We start from the raw sequence: 19,947 nt of genomic DNA, 5'->3' as shown, positions 1-19,947 counted from the left end.
CTCTGTGTGTATCATTCTGGTAGAAGAGCTATGGAAGTTAAATGAATTCCGAGGTTTCCTTGATGTGCACTTGAATACTACTCAATAAATTAAAAATGATTGGCACTTGAATACATATTGCCTACTGTACTTTTGGAAGCCATGCCAGACCACATACCATATGTTTAAGGAGGTTCTTACATTTTGTCAAAATTACTACAATTAGTTTATAAGTAAACACATTTAAGACTAAGCCTCTGTTTTTTGGATTTTTTTTTCTTTCTCCTGAGTACTGCAAAAGAACCCGATTTGCCTCAGGTGTTTGAGCAAGGGATAGAAGAAGTATTTTGTCTTGCATCTTAAAGTAGTGTCAGTAGACTCTGGGAAATAGCATGCTCAGTATTATTGGAAAATTAGCAAAACTTAGAAGCCCAGTGATATTTTGGAAAGGAATAAAATAGAGAATAAAGGAAAAAGTTGGCATATATGAGGGTGAGCAGCTAAAATAGAGTGCTTACTATGAACTAGAAATATTAGTAACTTTGTAAGGCATTTGCTTCCCCACTCCCTACTAGTGCTTTTGTTTCTGCTTCATTGTTTTCGTTTTCTGTTTCACACCACAACTTACTTTCAATAATTTATAGCTATTTAAAGTAATTACAAAAATCATGAAACATCAAATGGCTGTAGAAAATGACAACAGAGAGAATTGAAATGTCTGCAGCAATACGAGACACAAAATGGTCATGTTAGAAAACACCACTTTCAAAATCATTTTTTTGTTACGCTTAAAGGCAGAGACAGAAACAGCACGAGATCTTACGAACTTTAAAAGGTCTAAACTGATTCATAAAGCCTCTGAATCCAAGTAGATTTTAGTAAGGGAGAGTACAAAGAAAAGCATATATTGTTAGATCTGTCAGTAAATTTACAGTAACAAACAAAAAACCCAAGCCCATACATGCTCTCATGAAACCCAAAACATAAACTCGCAATTTTTTTCCAATTCTGTACATGTAATTAACAGCAGCACTGATACTTGCAAACAGCATAGCCAGTAAAATAACAGTTCTTAAATTTCCACTGTAATGGTGAAAACACTGTGAGCTACAAAATTACCTCCTAAAATATGCATTGTAAAGGCAAAAAAAAAAAGATAATAAAAAATAAAGTATAAAATTACAGCTAGCATGGGAATTTAGTATACAGTAGTGTTCCTTTTACAATTGCAATGCAAAAAGAAGGTACTAAGTTTACTGTGGAAGCTTTAAATAAAACTTTATTGTATTAAAACAGAGTTGGATATTTATAACATTAGTTTTTTTCAAAGGTAGTGGTAAAACTGTTTTCCAGTTATTTTGAGTTACTATATAAATAGGAAGGGCAACCGATCATGTTTGATTGAAATGGTTTATATATTATATATAAATAAAAAGGTGAAGAAAGCAAGAAGAGATAGAAGAGGAAAGCTACTGCTGAGAGTCTCTGATAATCCTGTGTGATGAGATAGCATTTTAAGCTGCCATAGGTTGTGATTTTGGAAAGAAAACTTTGGCATTACTCTTGGTTAATATTCACATTGCTTTATAAAGCAATTTCCATGACTTGAACCAAGCCTGAAAATTTTAGTCTGCCAGTCTCAGTTGCAAAGCTGTGCTGACTATATATAATCTCCCCTCCTCTTTTTTTTTTTTTTTTTTTTTTTTTTTTTTTTTTTTTTTTTTTGAGTATATTTCACATTAAACATAGATGTTGCAGATTTGGACTTATTCGGCATGTTTTGTGGCTGATGTATTGCCAGTGATTTATCTGGACATCCGATACCAACTTAGGATAAATTATGTTCAAATTGGGTAAGATTTTATTTAGATTTCATTTTAAAAGCTGCACTAAGATTTACTTCTACTGAGGTTTTTATTTTGCAGTATCATAAATTCTATCTTGATTTAGTTGTTTACAGATATTGTAGTTGGCCTACTTTAAATCACACTACTCAATCACTTTGGTATCGTATGTTTGAAAAATTTCATTAAAACATGTATTTGATCACTGAGAGCTGACTTAACTGCAGCCTCAGTTTGCTTATGTGCTGCTAAAACACTCATCTCTTTTCCTCCAAAATATACAAATAAATATGGGCCATTGAAGAGCACTGCTTTAGAAGGCAGGGGAAATTTCTATTGCTACTGCATGTACCACATCTATGTATCTATTTCATAGTCCAGTTGCTGATTTAGCACAAACATTCAGTTGATTATCGTACTATGAAAACTGCTGTAATGTTGCAAATCAGCACTTGTGATGAGCTGAATATAACTGATATTCCTTCCATGTGATAGAATCTCAACTGCTCAATAGTTTACTGTAAGCCACACAATATGAGGAACGGGTCTGTTTAGCCTGGAGAGGAGAGGACTGAAGGGGGGTTGTTACACATTGATATACAAATACCTTAAGGGGGAGCGGGGGTGTCAAGGGGATGGGGCTGAGTTCTTACCTGTGGTGCCACTGAACAGGACAACAGGTAACAAGCACAAACTGAAACACAGGAAGCTCCACCTGGATATAAGGAAGAACATCTATACTGTGAGAGAGACAGAGCACTGGAACARGTTGCACAGAGAGGTTGTGGGGTCTCCTTCTGCAGAGATACTCAAAACCTGCCTGGACGTGATCCTGTCTAACATGCTCTAGGTGACCTTGCTTGAGCAGGGGGGTTGGACTAGATGATCTCCAGAGGTCCCTTCCAACCTCAACCATTCTGTGATTCTCTGATACACCTTTTACAATTAAAAGAATTTCTCCTTTTGGCTCAGACAAGTAGGTCTTTGCTTTTTAAACAGAAAGACCAGGGACCCCTTGCCTCAATTTTGCCACAGTGATAACAGCAAATCAGTGAGAATTTTGGTAATTAAAAATGAAATCCGTAGCTGTAAAACAAATTTAAAGGCTGAATTTAGCTCCTCGATATTTCTTCTTAATGTAGAACCCCATTCTGAGATGAAATTCTGGAGATGTTCATTTTCTCAGAGTGACAGCAAGCTCTTTTCAAGGCTTTAGCTTACTGTTCCCTGTATTCAGAAAGTTATTTTATATCCCTCCTCCAAACAAAAATGCTATTTTATTTAAAACTATCTATAACAGCTAAAAAGGATAAGCTCCTCTGGAGCTGGTCTGGGGACAATACGAATGAACAGGTTCCAGGCAGCCCTAGGGGTTTCCTAAGGCCTCTTGAGAAATTCTGTCTTAGTGAAATGGTGCATTGCAGAGAATCAGCTAAGAATCATGGTTTTGTCTCAACAGTTTACTTACTGGTTTCATACAGTTTATGCAGCAGGTGTTATTAGCACTTCTCTGTAACAGTCACTTTGGGGCGGGGGGTGTCATCAATCTTAATAAAGCCATCCGCATTCCAGCAGATGGTAGACGTGATTCCGTGCACTCACTGCTTTCTGAATTGCAGCAGAATGGATTTCCATCATATTTTAATTAAAAGAGAGAAATACATCACAAACCGACTTGTCTCACGCTCACATTCCCAAGTTGGGGKTTTTTTTGTTGTTTTTTCTGAAGGCCAGGATTATACCTCTTTATGTCGTTATGTTTTTATATTTCACTGAGATTGAATAACTCACAGGTGATATTTTCAGGTTATTCAGCACAAACATTAACTTCAAATTATCCTTCTGTATTCTCCAGCTAAGCAGTCTGTTGTTTTGAATCGGAATTTGAGATCCCAGCCTTAGTGGTAGAGTGGTTATGCTTGAAAGCTCTGAAAAATAAATGTCTGAGTGTGACACAAGACCGCATCTTTTCAAATCCAAGCTCAATCTACCACAAATATCATCAAGTGTTAGGGGAAATCAGGCAGACAGGAAGAGAGCAGGAATTTGTAGCTTCCCCAGCATCTGCATAGTTAGCTTAAATGCGTATTTTCAACATCTTACAAGCAAAGTAAGCCTGTGAAGACTTACTGGGAAAAAAATAATAGTTTGGGGTATCTTTACACTCAGAAATTAATTCAGAAATATAATCCAAAGTGTGTACAGGAATTAACTTCTGTAGCTAAAGAAATTTCCCATTTAGGCTCTGGGCTTGTAAGCAGCAGTAAATTTTAGGAGCCAGTCCAGCAAAGCACTTAGGCATTGAATTTAACTTGAAGTGCTATTAGAAACAGTCACTTCAATAGCAGTCCTCAAGTATTTAAAGTTACATTCACAATATAATGCTTTTATAGATCAAGATTTTATGTAACCATTTCTGAAGCAACAGATCAGATTTCTAAATAGATAACCTACTGCTTCATTTTTTCCTACCTTATCGCTCTTTTTTGTGTCTATTGTTTTCCTTTCAAGCTGTGCTTTCACCCCTTTCTATTTGTGCCCACTCCTTCTACCCTTCTTTTTCATTTGTCACATGCACATTCTTTTAGTGGATACATAAATAAAATGTAATTTTGATGGCAGTTACCTTTCCTTTAGCCAGCACATGTAGCAACAATAGTTAAGACATGATAGCATGGGATGGGGTGGGTAACAGAAACACAAGAATTTTAGGTATTCTGCATGCATTTTTTGAATATTCTTGAAGATGTCCTTTAAAAAAGATTAAATGCTTTTAACGTTAATAGAGGCTTTTCACAATCTATTCAATATACTGACTGCAAATTCCTCTTCTGATCCAAGACAGTTCATTATATACAGAAAAAGGTAATAGTCTTTTGGTAAATAGTTTTCCTCTATTTAAAACTTCATGTGTTCAGGCTTACTGACTTTTAGATTAGTGCAGCACTGGATAGCAAGTGGAAAATCCACTATCTAAATGAAGTATAGTCACTCAGTAAGCCAGTGAAATTGGAATCTTTATCTTTGACATTTCTAAATGTAACAACTGCATATTCCTTGAAATTTGGCATTCCAATGCTTTATTCTTTTCGTCATATCTAGAGTATGATATCAGAACATAAAAATAGCTTCTTGTGTCACCTTTTTTTGAGGAGCCTATTCAAGAATGGAATATAATATCAGAGCCAGTAAGAAAACCTCAAATAATTAGAAAGTTAGCTAAATACAGATAGCTTTCAACAAATTGTGTCCAATAAAAATTGAATACAGGCTGTTTAAACAGGTGTTCCTTACAGCAGTCCCAGTTAAACGCTTTCTCCCATCAAGAACATGTATATACACAGTTATAAAAGCTTCAACCAGCTGGTTAGCTGCACTAACTAACAAAAATGAAGATTTCTTCTTTTAGTTTTCATTTGGCAACTTTTGCAAGTGTTACATATACTAGCTTATATTTAAGCACCTCTTGGCACTAGCTCAGTGCTTTCTTGGTAAGTGGCATTTATGTTAATTCTATCCTTATTAAGCAGATGTCTCTGCCATTCACTCTCATTAGGTTATCTGCAGAGATATCCCAATAAAGGAGTATGCAAATTACATTTGTCCCGATTAAAAGAAGTTTGTGGTAACTGTAATACTTTTCAATAACTTTTTCACAGTAGAGGACAGCATTTTCTGAGAATAACTGCGGACTCTAGCACTTCAGCTGCAGCAATAGTGCTAAAAATAATCCTTCAGAAGCCTTAGTGAGAAAGGGATGCTGTTGGCAAAATGGGGCTGAAGCAGCCTGGAGATTGCCATGTGGGGGCCACTCCGATAACAAATGGGAGTTAAAAAAGAGAATGCACAYGGGCAGAGAACTGGCTTGTTTAGAGCAAAAAGCTCTGTGCAAGAGGTCTGTATAAAAGTGCATTTCCTGTGCCCCACACCATCATCACTCTGTACTAGAATAGCACCATCCTCACAAAGGGACTATTGAACTGATGATTGACCCAAAAGGCATTTACGGGATATAGATAACTGTGAAACACTGTGATAAAATATAAAACTAGCTATGAAAATGAAGACACAATTAGAGCATCTCAAAGAGAACTAGTATATTTAAAATGATAGAATCACTACAGTGTAATTAGATTTTGTGAACAAATATTTTAGCAGTTCCCCAAAATGTGCAATTATAGAAAAAAATACACTGATTTTGGGGGGGTATGTTATTACAAGCAGGAATACAAAGAAAACAAAAGACAAATGAACGAAGCAATTTGAAACAATAAATACCAGTCTCAAACTATCTAATATGAAGCTGTATTAAATGGTATTCAGTCCCCTATTACCAAATGCTTCATAGAAATAGGATGATAAATGAGTATCACAGCATAAAACTGGAAAGAGTATTTCTAGAATTGGTAATTGACACTCTTTACTGAAATCTTCAAATTACAGAAATACTGGGAAAAAAAACCCACTGAAGTCTTGAAAAATGGGAATGGTGTTCAGTACAAAGCAAAACCTAAGATTTAGGGAAGTTTGCAGGTAGAAAAATTGAACACTAAAAACAAGCAATAAAATTTTATGTTTAAATAAATAACCTGGAAGTAGTATCCCCAGATTTTCAGGTTTATTTGACTCAGATGCTTTTCTGAACTTCAAAGTTCAGCAAAGTAAAACTGAATGAAAATGTTTAATGGCATGGTAGCCACCATCTCAGAAGTCTGTCCATGAAAGAATTTAGGGGAAAATCTCTTAAGCAGGACCAGTATTTCTGTGACTGAGATTAAAAATGGCTGAAAAAATATAATGAAATATGAAAAATGTAGGAACTGTCTAAAATACTAATTTTAGGTAAAGGAATTGCTATCACAGAGGTAAAAATTTGAAAAAAAAAGTTACAGAAGCATGCTACAAGTTAACAAAATCAATAAAACTAAGACAAATGCAAGTCAGTTTTATACTGGTCTCCAGTTTGCAAGAATAAGAATAAGAAACAGTAAATTCTGTAATTTTTTAGCTGTTATTGGTAACTACCAGCAAATGTACTAGAAATACGAAAGAGTTAGATCACCTTGTTCTCAGAATTGCCACCAGTAGTTGAAAACACAGTATGTTTAAAGCTTTGTATTTTGTTCTAATACTATAGAAGACGGAGCATTATTAAACTGATTCTCTGGTATCCTAATGACTACTGAAAGCATGCACCGTGCTGTGGCAATATGATCCTGAGGCTGTTCTCATTTATGCTAGGCACTGGCTTGGCTGTAGAACTGGAGAAGTATGAAGACAGCCATTTAACTCCTGCACAGCCTGATCTGACAAAACATACAGCTGCATTTTTTTATTTCTCTCCTCCCTCTCCAATCCATCATTCTTACTCTCGATAGCTATTTCTGCATCACAGATTGTCAGTACCAGATTTCAGGCATAATGATCAGATCTTCAGCTGTTTTAAACCCAAATATTGTAATTAATACTGGGTTGTAATTGCAACTGATAACTGACTATGAAAAAGGGTACAAAATGATTAACAGTTTGAAGCCATAGCCTTTCCCACATAAAACACCCTATTCATTTCAGCCACCTGCTGTCTCCTGATCCCCTTGGCTCATGAGTATCTCATTCCTCTCACCATATCTCTATTCCAGTCGATCTATCCTACCTGGGCTCCAACTGGCCACTTGCACTATCAGGGTGCACTGAAACCCAACCTGGTCCTAGAGCTCATCTTCCTGGCACTGTGCCTCATTGTCATTTCCGAGTGAGACATCCAACCTTAAAGTATCCAACTGACTGGTGGGGAAGGGTACAAGGAAGTGTCCTGGAATAGAAAAATAGCTACTTTCTTCACTCCAAAAATTTTTCTCTTACTTTCCCCCCTCCCCCAAATACTTCCCATTATAGCCAAGGGATATATGCTTCTGAAGGTAAAAGGAAGTAGAGGATAATTTTATTAAACAATTTATCTCCTGTAAACCTGCTAAGTAACACCCTACACACACACATGTGCCCAATTGGTTAACATCCCTTATGCCAGCATAAAATATAGATACATTTACATTTTCCTGTGTGTGGATTATTCTTCTTGGCCTGTTAAAATTACCATCCACTGTATTCAAGATTCCCTTTCATGTTCACCTCCATATAAGCATGACAGCATTACTCTTAGGGGGAACAGGGACACCAATGTGACTAGATATCTGATGATTGGTGATGCTGTTGGTATTTTTTTCCAGAAGTGGGTTTTGTGATATTCATCATAATAAGATATCCATAGCCTCTACAGTCTAATCAGTCATTTGTTTTACTGCTGACACATCATGCAAGAAATCTTTCAGCTGCTCTCAAGCAAAAGCTGGCATAACTCACAGACATAGACAGATCGTTACAAAATCATGTGTTTCCACAACATATAACCTATTGTACATATACTGGAAAGAATATTCTTGCAAAAAAAGGAATATAGACCAAGAACTGAAGTACAAGACATATTTAAGATAACAGTTGTCAGGAGACTATGACAAAAGTGAAGATTTATTAAAGATGAGTGAATCACAATTATTCTTGATTGCAAATGAGGCAATTTTAACAGAATTTTAACATTTTAACAGAATACTGCTCAGTCACTATTAGTTTCTCAGAATTCAAGGTAAATGTATGAATTGATTATCTGCTACTATGAAATGACTTTCGCAATTTATTTTATATTATTTTCTGTGTAAGGGTTCTATCTCAGAATTAAATTGCAGTACACTACAAAATATGTTCTTTTTTTCTTTCTTTTCTTTTTTTAAAGTTTCTGCAAAATACTATCCAATGTATGATCCAGGGGTCAAATTTTGCTGCTTCTTATACACACTGCACGGTACTTTAATCTGAAAGGAGGTACTTCAATGACATCATACGTATAGGTAGTATTAAATCAGTGTAAAAAATAAAGTCATCTACAAATAAGAGGAAAGGAAATAACCTAATCAATGTAGTACATTTTGAAAATGTATGCCATTCAAGCAACTAAGGGTTGTGGCAAATGAGTGCTGCAAAATCTTGCCGGAAAGATTTATGAAGTCACCAGAACAACTGCAACTGCTTCCTTTTTGGATATTCCTGCTGCCTTTTAGAAGGAGAGCATAAGTGTACCTGTCTTTAGTTATTGTAGTTCATATCCTGGTGTGTTAGGTTAATTTCACTCCTTGGCAGAAGAGTCAAAGGTACAGGGGTGAGCTCTCTTAAATCACACCAAAAATATTTCACAGCATTCACCTGCTAGAGCCATGCTTTCAACATTTTGTGTAATTTTAAAGGGAGCTAGTAGATATTAGAAGGGAAACAGCTGTAGAGCTGTGGTACTAAACTGCAAGCTTGCAAARCAGAAACAAAGCAGAACAATATAAACCTGCCAGGGGCTTGCCTGGGCTTTTTTGCTCTATTTTATCCATGAGTGAGCTTCTCATCATTCACAGTATGTATGTTGGTAGAAAGGCTGCTGCATGGTTTGGCATTTTAAATTCAATATAGCTAAAGCAAAGAAGTTCACTAATTTATTTGTTTTTAGTTGGTTGATGTATTGTTCTATGATGATGAATAACTTGCACATGAACCTGGAATACTGAAATTTGGAAAAGATATTTACATACTTTGCAATTAGCCCCATAGGTGCTTTGGAATTGTTTCTGAAATATGTCAGCCAACTTGATTATAACAACTAACTAACTAAATATACTTCCAATTGTCTATTGCCATAATCTGACATGTTTTCAATAGAGCAAGGCTGGCAAGGAGCAGTTGTAGAATGTCTTCGCTTGGGAAGTCTACCTGAGAATCTTTCTTTTTAATTCTYCCACCTGAGAGTGGACTAAGCTAAAAAAAAGATGATCTCTAACTCAACTGGTGATGGAGCTTTTGTTTCATCAATAGCTTAATAAGCCTTATGTATTTTCACAAAATTTTGGCCTTTCTTCAGAAATATCTTTGCTTTAATCTACAGTAGAGGGCCTGAGGGTACAGTATTAATGGAGAACTTGGCTAATAAATAGGCTATTTTAGACTCTTGCTCCACTCATCTCTAACTGCCATTTCATTCATTCAAATTTTTTTTCAGGTTAACAACTATGTGACTTGCTTTCTTTGGCCTCTCTCAGATGAAGAAACAGCCAAAGGCATACATACTCACATAATTCTCACAAAAAGCTAATTTTGGTTCTGTGTTATTCCAGGACAGGATCTTCAGGGATCCTATTTTTATCTTAAGATTTTACTGGAATGTCAATTGCTAGCTAATAACCATATACCTTCTTAAAAGAAACATCACATCACCAGAAGCTGAGAAAGGTTTTTATGCCACAGAAGGATCACCGTGTACAAGTCTGATTATTTACTTTCTCTCCCTGATAATCCATTACCTTGCTACTGCTAGAAAAGAAATGCTGGACTAAATAGACTTCTTGCCTTAGTCAGAATAGAAATTCTTATGCTGGCTCCTAAGGATCTTAATTATTTCTGGAAACACCATGAGTCTAAATGTGCTTCTGCAAAGCATTTGCACATTTTTTCTTAATCATCTAAATTTGATCAAGTGGAATACAGCAGGTAAGTACTGTGGACTCATTTCCAAATGTTTAAGGTAGAAATTGCAAGTCTTACATTTTTGGGGATTGAAACTGCTGGTCTTGCATCTTAAAACCTCAGGTCTCTGGCAGTGGGCAAGGCTTTAGCCAGATAACTCCTGACAGCATCTCAGAAATAAATTACATCCTGACTACCTGGAATACTGTGRATTTCAGATGGGAACATGAAGTAGATTTTGAGCATGAGGGGGGCTGGGACTGCTCTGTGCTGAATTCTTTGGAGCTTTCTTTATCCTGTTCTTATGCTAGAAGACTAGATGGCAAAAACTGTAATGAAAATATAGCACATATAATGTTGACAAAATGAAGTAATTTTTAAAGAACACAACTGACCTGTGGAGCTCAATACTAGGAGATATAATTTTAAAGAGGAGAATGATAGAATGCAATAAAGCATGTGATGAGTTTATATATAATAAAATCGGTCATACTTAAGACGAGATAAAAACACACTGAAATAGTTGTGGTTGCTCCTAAATCAGCAAGGGTTTGTTGAGGTTATGAAGAAACTATCCCAATAGATAACTTATTTCCTAATTTTCCACTTTCCTCTGCTGTATGTTGCTTACCTACAAGATCAGAGAAAGCAGAGTTCTCATGTAAATTAGCAATTTATAAAAATCAGGCAGGTGTTTATTCAATCTTTTTCTCAATATGTTTCAAATACCCAACTGGCTGTTATTTAAACAGGAGAGAAAAAAAAGTCTTGCTTATTTATTTCTAATACATCATTTTAATTTAACAACTTTGAAAAGCAGACATCTATATCTTCATGTATATAATTATATGTGCCCAAATTATATCAGGCAACCGCAATATAATTTGATAACATAATCCACCACTAATGATACAAATCTCTAAATTAATCTAGTACATAAACTTTTACTTAAGTATTTCAGCCGACTACTTTTACAGAATTATTCAGCAATGTACAAATGATTATACATTTGTGCTACTTTAGCTTACTAAACACTATTCCCAGTCTAGATTGAAACTAAATTCAGTATGGTATAAAATAGGATGCATTATAATGAATTTGCTACTTAAAAATGGCATCCAAATAAATATAAATTATCTTCTGCTTAGTGTGTTTTATTTTATTGAGTCTCCCACTTTCAAACTCATTCACTGGTTCAGATTTCTAACCTCCAAACAGCATCTCACTACTAGACTGCTGAAACAGTTTTAGCTAACAGAAATGAACTTTAATATTRAAAGTCTTGAAAGTCTGATACTCACCATGGCTTCATACAGAGTTCCTGAGGGCCACATCTTCCTCATCTTCCTTCTAGTGCTCCTAGAATGTACAACTTACATTTGTACTCGGGGACCTCTGTTCACCACAGACATGACACCTTACCATTCTTCTAAAGTCACAGGTTTGTATTTAAAATAAAGAGCCTTGAAGAGCTCTTCAGGTACTTTTAGCAAAAGACAGATCCTTATAATCGATTAACACCTGGAAGCTTGTACTTTCTCAAGAAAGTATATTTTTAAATCTCACTGACCAATGACTAAGCCCTTCTGCAAGTCTTGCATACAGATCAGTGTGGCTGTGGAAGAAATTTTTCAGTGCACATAAAATGCAATGTATGCCCATTTTCAGGTGCTTTACACTTCTGGAATAACATACAATTGTGCTAATGTAGCTGAGTCAGGACAGTGAGTTCTACCAGTAGATCAAATCTGACTTTACAAGGCCACAGAAACAATTCTAGAGCTACAACTAGCATTTATCAGGGTCCCACAGACTATGAGTAAAAAGTGTACTTCAGGATTTTGATTTCTGCTCAGAAGGGAAGCATATTGGAGGCTGCTACATTTTTGATCTCAACAATTTCTGCTTCACTGCTATTCATCTGTTTATACAATTGCAATAATAGAAAAATTCATATGATGGATTAACTGGCTTTTAAAAAAAACTTTTTCATATGTCTATATAATTAGACACAAAACACTCAATTGCTTACATGTCACTTTGTGTACTTCATCCTGTCATTTTGGGAATTAAGAATTAAGGCTTTAAAATTCTTTAAGACAATACACTATCACTATAAAAAGTAGAAGTTAACAAAATGTTTATTTTAGATTAGTACTCAGATTAAGTAATTTTTCATTGCACTGCAAGTTTCCAGATGACAAATATGAAAATGAAAATCTATGAAAAAATCTTACACTCTATAAATATGTTTGAAAAGCAACCATCTGTTAGATTCAATTTTTACACAGCTTTAGTCACGGTACACATAAAATTCTGTAAATGCAAGTGACTTACATTGGCTGCATCTCTACCTACAGTAGTCCAGGAAAAGTATTCTCTTTATACGTGGGCTAGCAAAATGCTCCCAGCACAGAGAGGACCTTTCATCTTATTCCCTTGCATATAAAAGTTCATTTTTACCACCACAGCTGTTTCAGTTGCTTACTTAATACAAGAGTTTCAGCCAGGATTTTACAGCCTTTGTGGCTGACGCATTGTGCTGTTCCATACTAAGTGGTATTTCACATGGATGGAAGAAAAACACCCTAAAGTACCAACTTAGGCACAATAAAGTTTTGCTGGAAAATAATTTACTTGTTTTGTTTCAAAGGGCTGAGGCCACAGTTTGCTGAGGCAGTACTAATGATATTGTGTAAATTATCTGTATGGAACACTGATCCTCTATTGTGATACACCAAATTCAGCTGATGTATCATAGAGTTGAAAAACAAATCTCTAAATCACAAATGCCCATGTACATCTGGTCTCCAACCCATCATTTAATGTTTTCACCTGTTCTTATACGCTAATTAATGAAATTAATAAAATTCCCTCTGTCAACTTTCCTTGTACAAATAGCATTTAAATGAACAGCTGGTGTCTTTTTATTGCGATTCTTACCACCACCACTTTTCTTGTGGCAAAAAAGAACATGGAAGAAATGGCAAATGCAAACTGCAAGGTATTGCCAGGCACCACTTGTCTGTTGTTACAGAGATTTGTAATATAGCATGCTGAAAAAGAAGAACTTCATAACAGCACCCCTCTTTCTAATCCTGTGCCTCTTTACAAACCCTCCTCCCTGCAGAAAACCACATCTGTTTCCTACCAATTGCTTTTAACACCCGTCCCCTTAATGTCTTCTAATAGGAAGGAGAAACTGAGAGAAGCTCACACTCACCAACATTTAAGAATCAGCCTGGGAGCCATTCCAGCATTTCCCTGAAGGAGTCGCACGTGAAAACTGGGAAAAGAGTCTTTGACAGGATGTCATCAGCAAGTGGCCAGAACAACAACTCTGAAGGTTAGAATTACAATTCGATCTGATTTCTTGCTTTCGTAGTCTAAGGTATCAAAGAGTGTGTGTATGTGTTTTTTGTTTTGTTTTAAAAAAGAAACAGCATTGATGACACAATATTTGGCTCTGGAGTTTTTTATATCACAGTATATGACACACTAATATGTGCATGTACATGAAACCTCTAAATACACTATTGTAATTATATTTATAAAGTAATGTGTGCAAGAGGACATCACTGGCATTACTACAAAAGCAGCTCACCATATGACGATCTGTTTATCCCCTCATCCCCCTTTTCATTGATTATTCTCTGAAATCTACGCTGGTAATGTCAGATAAAAACACACAAACTAAACAAGGCACTTGATCATCAAAGTGATAATGGGGAATCACCATTACGTAATCAGGGCTGCCCTCAGTAAAAGACTGCGGTATGCTTATTCATGTGAAACCAGCTTTCTTTTTTTCCCTTTTTTTCTTTCTTTTTTTGGACAATTGTCCTAAGCCTGTTTAGTAATTTTTGATAAAATATGACAGAACAGAATGATAGGTTTTGAGAATATGTTCTATGTAATTATAATTTCTTAATGTTGTAAAATGTTATTAAAATCTTAATAGCACAATAAAGTTTACTCCGGACATAAATACAGACATAAAAATAAATATATAGACACCATTCCTCATTCATGAAAAGGCAATAACTTGATTTTCTATTTGGGTGGAAATAGTTTGCATTTGGCAATATGTTTTTAAAATAATAACAATGTTTAGTTTAGTTTTGGTTTTCTATGTGTAAATTGCACACATCACATTGACAGTAAAGATAATGAGTCATCTTTAAACAGAATTTAAAAAGAGAAGTAATCAGTAGTGAAGGAATCAGTTTAGTAGGACATCAAGTGACAAAATTCTATTTTCGCTTACACCTACGCAGTGCTAGTGTAGCAGAAGGATAAGAATTTTGGGGATAAAGGGCAAGATGTTAAAATAGGTTAGCTTGTAATTCTCATAAACCTTATATTTATAAACCTTGAGTTCAGGACAAATCTTGATTTAGAAAATGATTTTAATGGTTTCAGTCTCATTCTCTGATTTTTTGCAATATCATGAGCGTTTTATTAGCCCAATACCTATATCTCATTTCTTGTAGAACAGCAGTATTCCTTTAACTTCTGGATTGAAAATACAGTGCTGATTGTCAGAAAACTTTATCATTCCTGTTAGTTCTTTTACTATCATAAGCATAACATATTTATACAACATGGAATAATTCTGTAGCTTGAGATGTTACATTTGACTTGAGATTCCATTTTTCATTAAACTTTTTCCTAGTCTCTACTCCAAGTTTACTATAGATAAGCCAGAGGTGTTTGATTCTGGATCATTGCAAAATATGTCAGGCTGAGTCATAAGTAGGATTCCTTTAGCAGCACAGAGTTCTTGTTCCACACAAAGCATTTAGAAGTCATGTTGATTTGTCTGTTGAATATTACTTTTATTACATCCTGTTGTTAATTTTCATAATTAACTCTTTAATTTGATCCTAATCCTGATCCTAATACTGATCATCTTTAAACTTAATCTAATCTCAACATGGGAAATCAGGAGCAACTATAGTGAAAAAAAGTGTAATTCTATTGTTTAAAAACTGAGTGACAGTAGAATCTACTCTACTTTCTTCAGAGTTTTGTAATTTAGATGCAAGCTTGCCCTCTGAGCTGAAATATGACATTAGTTCTGAGACCTAAAATTGTATTGATACTTGCCCAGTTTTACTCATTGTTTGCAAAGGAAACTCCACTTGCAATAAAATATATTGAAATGCAAGCATTTTACAAAAGAAATGGAAAACGTTATCTGAAAGTCCCATCTTTTCCTTCCCATAAGGTTTAGAATGTCCAGGTCTATTCAGCAATTCTATTCTAAGCAAATCTGTGCTTAATTGTTATCCTAACATCCTGTATGGTTCAGAGGAAATAATTATTATTTAGGCTCTTAAATGAATATAGGTCCAAAATAGAAGATCACTGTGATACTTACACCAAATCTGAAGAAAACTGAATCTTTCCAGAAGTACAAAGTGAGTTTTTATATAATTGTRGTCCCACTGCTTCTCACACCATAGTTGCTAGCAGCATATACTGGAAATTTCAAATGAACACTCTAAGTTTTCTCTTTCATGTTTCTCCAGGAATGTGCCATCCTCAAGCAGGATTTATAGATGTTTAGATACATAGCCAGATCAATATAGTTTGGGCTAAGAAATATATTTCAAAATTCAGGGCAGGACAAGACAAGTTTACTAGCTTAGTATACGCTACAGTATGAGTTGAAATCTAAGCTCTATGCGTGGTATAATCTAACCACTATAATTTTAGATCTGGTTTAGACAAACCTTAGAGCAGATACAAATATTCTGAATCTGTCTTGTACACAGATTTTTAATTTAAAAATTAAAAGTTGGTAGTGCAAAAGTTCATTATGGGTAACAGTAACTATGCAAAGGTATCACTAATGTTTCATTGCTGTGTTTGTTGAGCTCTGTTTCACAGGAATTAATTGTAGACGACTAGAAACTCAAATAGATGGTCATACATTTTACAGAGAGAATACAAGGAAGTTAGGTCTGTAACATATGGAAAGCTCCTGTAAAACGTGATACTTACGACTTCCTTTGTTGCCGTGATACTAAGTCAAGCTTTGAGCAGCAGACAAACTTGTCAATAGGTACACAGGTATACAGGCTAAAAAGTGAAAGAAATAAGAAATCTTTCTCAGGCCACAGTGAATGATTCATTGCATGGATAGCATGCCCTTTTGCTATTCTTAATTTCTAGAACCAAGCAAGCTTGCAAAAATTGCATAATCTGGGAAGGTGATGAAGACCATAAAGATTTAGAACTTTCTGATTATGTTGTTTTTGATTTCCACAGAAAGACAAGACACCAAGTACTACATATATCTACCATGCTTTTTTTTTCTTTGGAACCTCTACAGGAAATCTATTTCAGATTTGTAGTCAGTGTTTTTTAATGGATGAGCATTTATTTCCAACAGATTACATGGGAACAGAAACAATCTTGTAATCTCAGTCTTTCTTCAAATGATGTACACTATGTGCAGAATTAGGAACTTGAACATTTGGGGGGCATGCTTTATTTCAAACAGTTAAAAATGCTCCTAAGCTATGCCTCTCAGCTAGGATCAGATTGTTGTCTATCTTGACTTTACTTCAAATAGTTTACTGTTTGATGAGTAAGTGGTTACATTTTCCATTAATATCATTTCCTTTCTGAGAATTTTCTTCAACTCAAAGAAGACAGTAGAACCAACACTAAAACTGATGTAAATCACGGATGAATCCTGTCAATCTTTTTGTGCAGTTTATATTTCTTTTGATAATTAACCATCTGGAAGCAAGTTCTTTTCCTCACGGTGTCTATTTATAAAGCTGTAGCATTTCAGTCATTGTCACCTCAAACTACTACCATTACAGAAAACAAAACACCTTAAATCTCACCATAAATAAAATCAGTGTTACTGCTACACTGAAGAAGGAAGCTAAAATTGTTAAATAGGTTGTAAGTAGAGATAACACTTTTTTTTTTCTTTTTTCCCCTTTTTTACATCTTTCACCCCTAAAGACCATTCAGCACTTCAGCACACAAAGATGGGGGGTTGGACTGAGACTGCCTGTTAAGTTGACAGACCTACCGTAGCCACACCCTTCCCCCCTAATGAAGCTTCTCCCACATTGTGGAGTGGTGAAAGAGATACTCAAAAAGGTACAAAACAGATTCACCCTCCATTTACAGTCCTGGAGCAGATATTTGCAGCTTCAAGCAGAGATTAGTAGGTAGATGATAGAGTTCCCTTGAAAGATGGGTCACAGGAAGAAATAGTTTGATAAACATGTCTGTTTCAACTACTAAGTGCTCTATTATATTTTTAAACAATCTCTTCCTTCTGTGGAGATTTCAGCGACTTGCTATATGCACTTAATCAAATCTCTTAATCTCACTCTCTTCAGCTTCTTATTCAGTAAAATAGAGATAATAATCCGCACACACACATGTAACAGAATTAGTGATCTATCCATGTGTCTCCTTCTGAGTACTTGCACTCATTAGTGGAGACTGTTAACATTGTAGCTAAATGCAGTTTTTAAACAAACAACTAGAATCTGTTCAGGAATGGAAGAACAGTCAAACATGAACATTATGTCATTAATACTGCAGAGAGCAAAGAACGAAGTGACCCAAATTAACCAGGCTGTGTCTATTTCTTCCACCTCAATAAAATCTCCAGTGATAAGATAAATTTAGTCAACTTTCCTTAAGACACCTGATATATATATTTATGACTTGAATAAAAGTTTCAGCTTAGTGAAATGAAGTAACATGAGCAAAGAAAATATGATACTTGTTTGAACGCAGTCCCAGACGCACATCAACTTACTGTTATAGTCACTGAGTCAGAGCAGATTCCCAACCTGCATTTGGAGACTGCTTGGAATTTCAGGCTGAGAGAAGTTTACTATTCTGAGAAATATGCATGAGAGGGCTCCTCATTAGGCTTATCACAAGGCAAGTCATAAATCCACATCTTGCAATACCATAAGAGCTGCACATGCATTTGTAATGGTTACCTATTAACTAACAGCTAGTTTGATTTCAGTTACGTTGTAATGTAGAATTTAAGTAAAATTACATCATGAGATAATATTAAAGATGAAACACAACCTGAAAGGATAATATTTTTCTAATATCTTGGACTGAATTGAAAATCATTTAAATCATATGTCTAATTATAAGTGAATACTTGCATTGTTCAGCTACGTTTCAGGAATGTAGAGTTCAACTCTTACGTTATAAGATAGAAACAATTATTTCCTGTTAAAAAGAAAAAAAGTTTCAGTGAATCACAAGAAACCTTTTATTTTCTTGGTTTTTTTAATACTGTAGCAAAGAAAAGTGTTTTTTAAAAAACAGTCCTTTCAACCATTCAGTCCTTACTACAGATCTTTATTTTCCTTTGATCTTGCCACTGCTATTCTACACCTAGGAGCTTCCAGAAATTTAGAACTTAAAATAGGAAAATATTCATTCTAAAGTCAAGGGACAAAATTCTGGGCCAGTTGCTGCTCACAGCAAGTCTGTCATTGACTTCAGGGCATCTAGTACTTGACTTCATCCTAGGCGTGTAAAACAACAGATCGCCTGTGGAAAAGCATCAAAAGACTTACCTGCTTTCCCAAGGAAATTAGTAATCCAACTATATAGTGATAACCTGTTACTGACTCCACTCTTTTTTTGATCAGAAAAGGTTCAGAGTGCATGTTTAGCAATTCTGAAATCCAGTGGATCAAAGAGAAGTGTAAATTTCACTGCGCTTCACAGCTAACACTGTCATTAGCTGCTTTGTATATAAATTACTGTGACAGTCAGATATCTCTGCCATGGCCTTTTAAAGGAGGAGTGACAGTTTCTCTGGCTATCAGTACTGCATCATTTATCACTTAAAACTACGACTGTAAACACAGGTCTAGTTTAAAAAAAATAACTGAAGCGCTACATTTATTCACTTCCAGTAATTTACCAAAAAAAAAAAAAAAAAAATAAGCCCTCTCCTTTTTAACTAGCTATTTTCTTTGAATGTTAGGCCTCCAACCTCTGCTTTATCGATCCTGAAGATTGTGTCCTATTTTGGACATTACTATCTGTTTCACTGGTCTTTTTTTAACCACATTAACTTTAGTTTATTCATACACACTTAGCTAACAGGAAGTCTGTGTAAGTTCTAGTTGATGACTATGCTCAGAAATGTAAGCCAGCTCTATGGGTTTGGCAAAACTGAAAAGCCTTTTGTCACTAAAGGTGGCACATGAGATTATGAAGCAAATAAGAATATTTTTAAGAACTTGCCACTTTTTATAATCCAGCTGTATTCCATAATCCAGTGAGAAAGAGGCCAGAGCTAAACCAGCCGCTCTCAGTATGAGGGAAGCCACTTTCTACACAAGACTTAGGGTATAYAGGCCTCTCAGCTTTGGTAATATTGGCCTAAAGAGCTTCTCTTTCTTCTTCTTCTCTTTTTTCACACTTGAGCTTGTCACAGCACGGAATGATGTTGCCTCTCATTTGTGCCGTTGTACCAGTCTGTCAGAGCATATTGTGAGCCAGATCTGTGAACTGATCCAGATTAGGAAAAAAAAAAAAAAAAAAA

General features: G+C 35.3%; 1 protein-coding gene across 1 annotated transcript in view; it reads left to right on the top strand.

The window, feature by feature from the left end:
- Window positions 1-19,947, top strand: part of XIRP2 (xin actin binding repeat containing 2) — a 102,260-nt gene that overhangs the window by 32,864 nt on the left and 49,449 nt on the right. The window contains exon 2 of the mRNA XM_085323749.1: window positions 13,572-13,725. Within this exon, the coding sequence (XP_085179875.1) occupies window positions 13,572-13,725 (154 nt within the window). The remainder of the gene's footprint in view (window positions 1-13,571; window positions 13,726-19,947) is intronic.

This window comes from Rhea americana, unplaced genomic scaffold (assembly GCF_003343005.1).
Source record: "Rhea americana isolate MKP2758 unplaced genomic scaffold, rheAme1 scaffold_12, whole genome shotgun sequence".
Classification (NCBI taxonomy): Eukaryota; Metazoa; Chordata; class Aves; order Rheiformes; family Rheidae; genus Rhea; species Rhea americana.
Note: the sequence above shows the minus strand (reverse complement) of the source record. Positions and strands in the feature narration are given on the sequence as shown.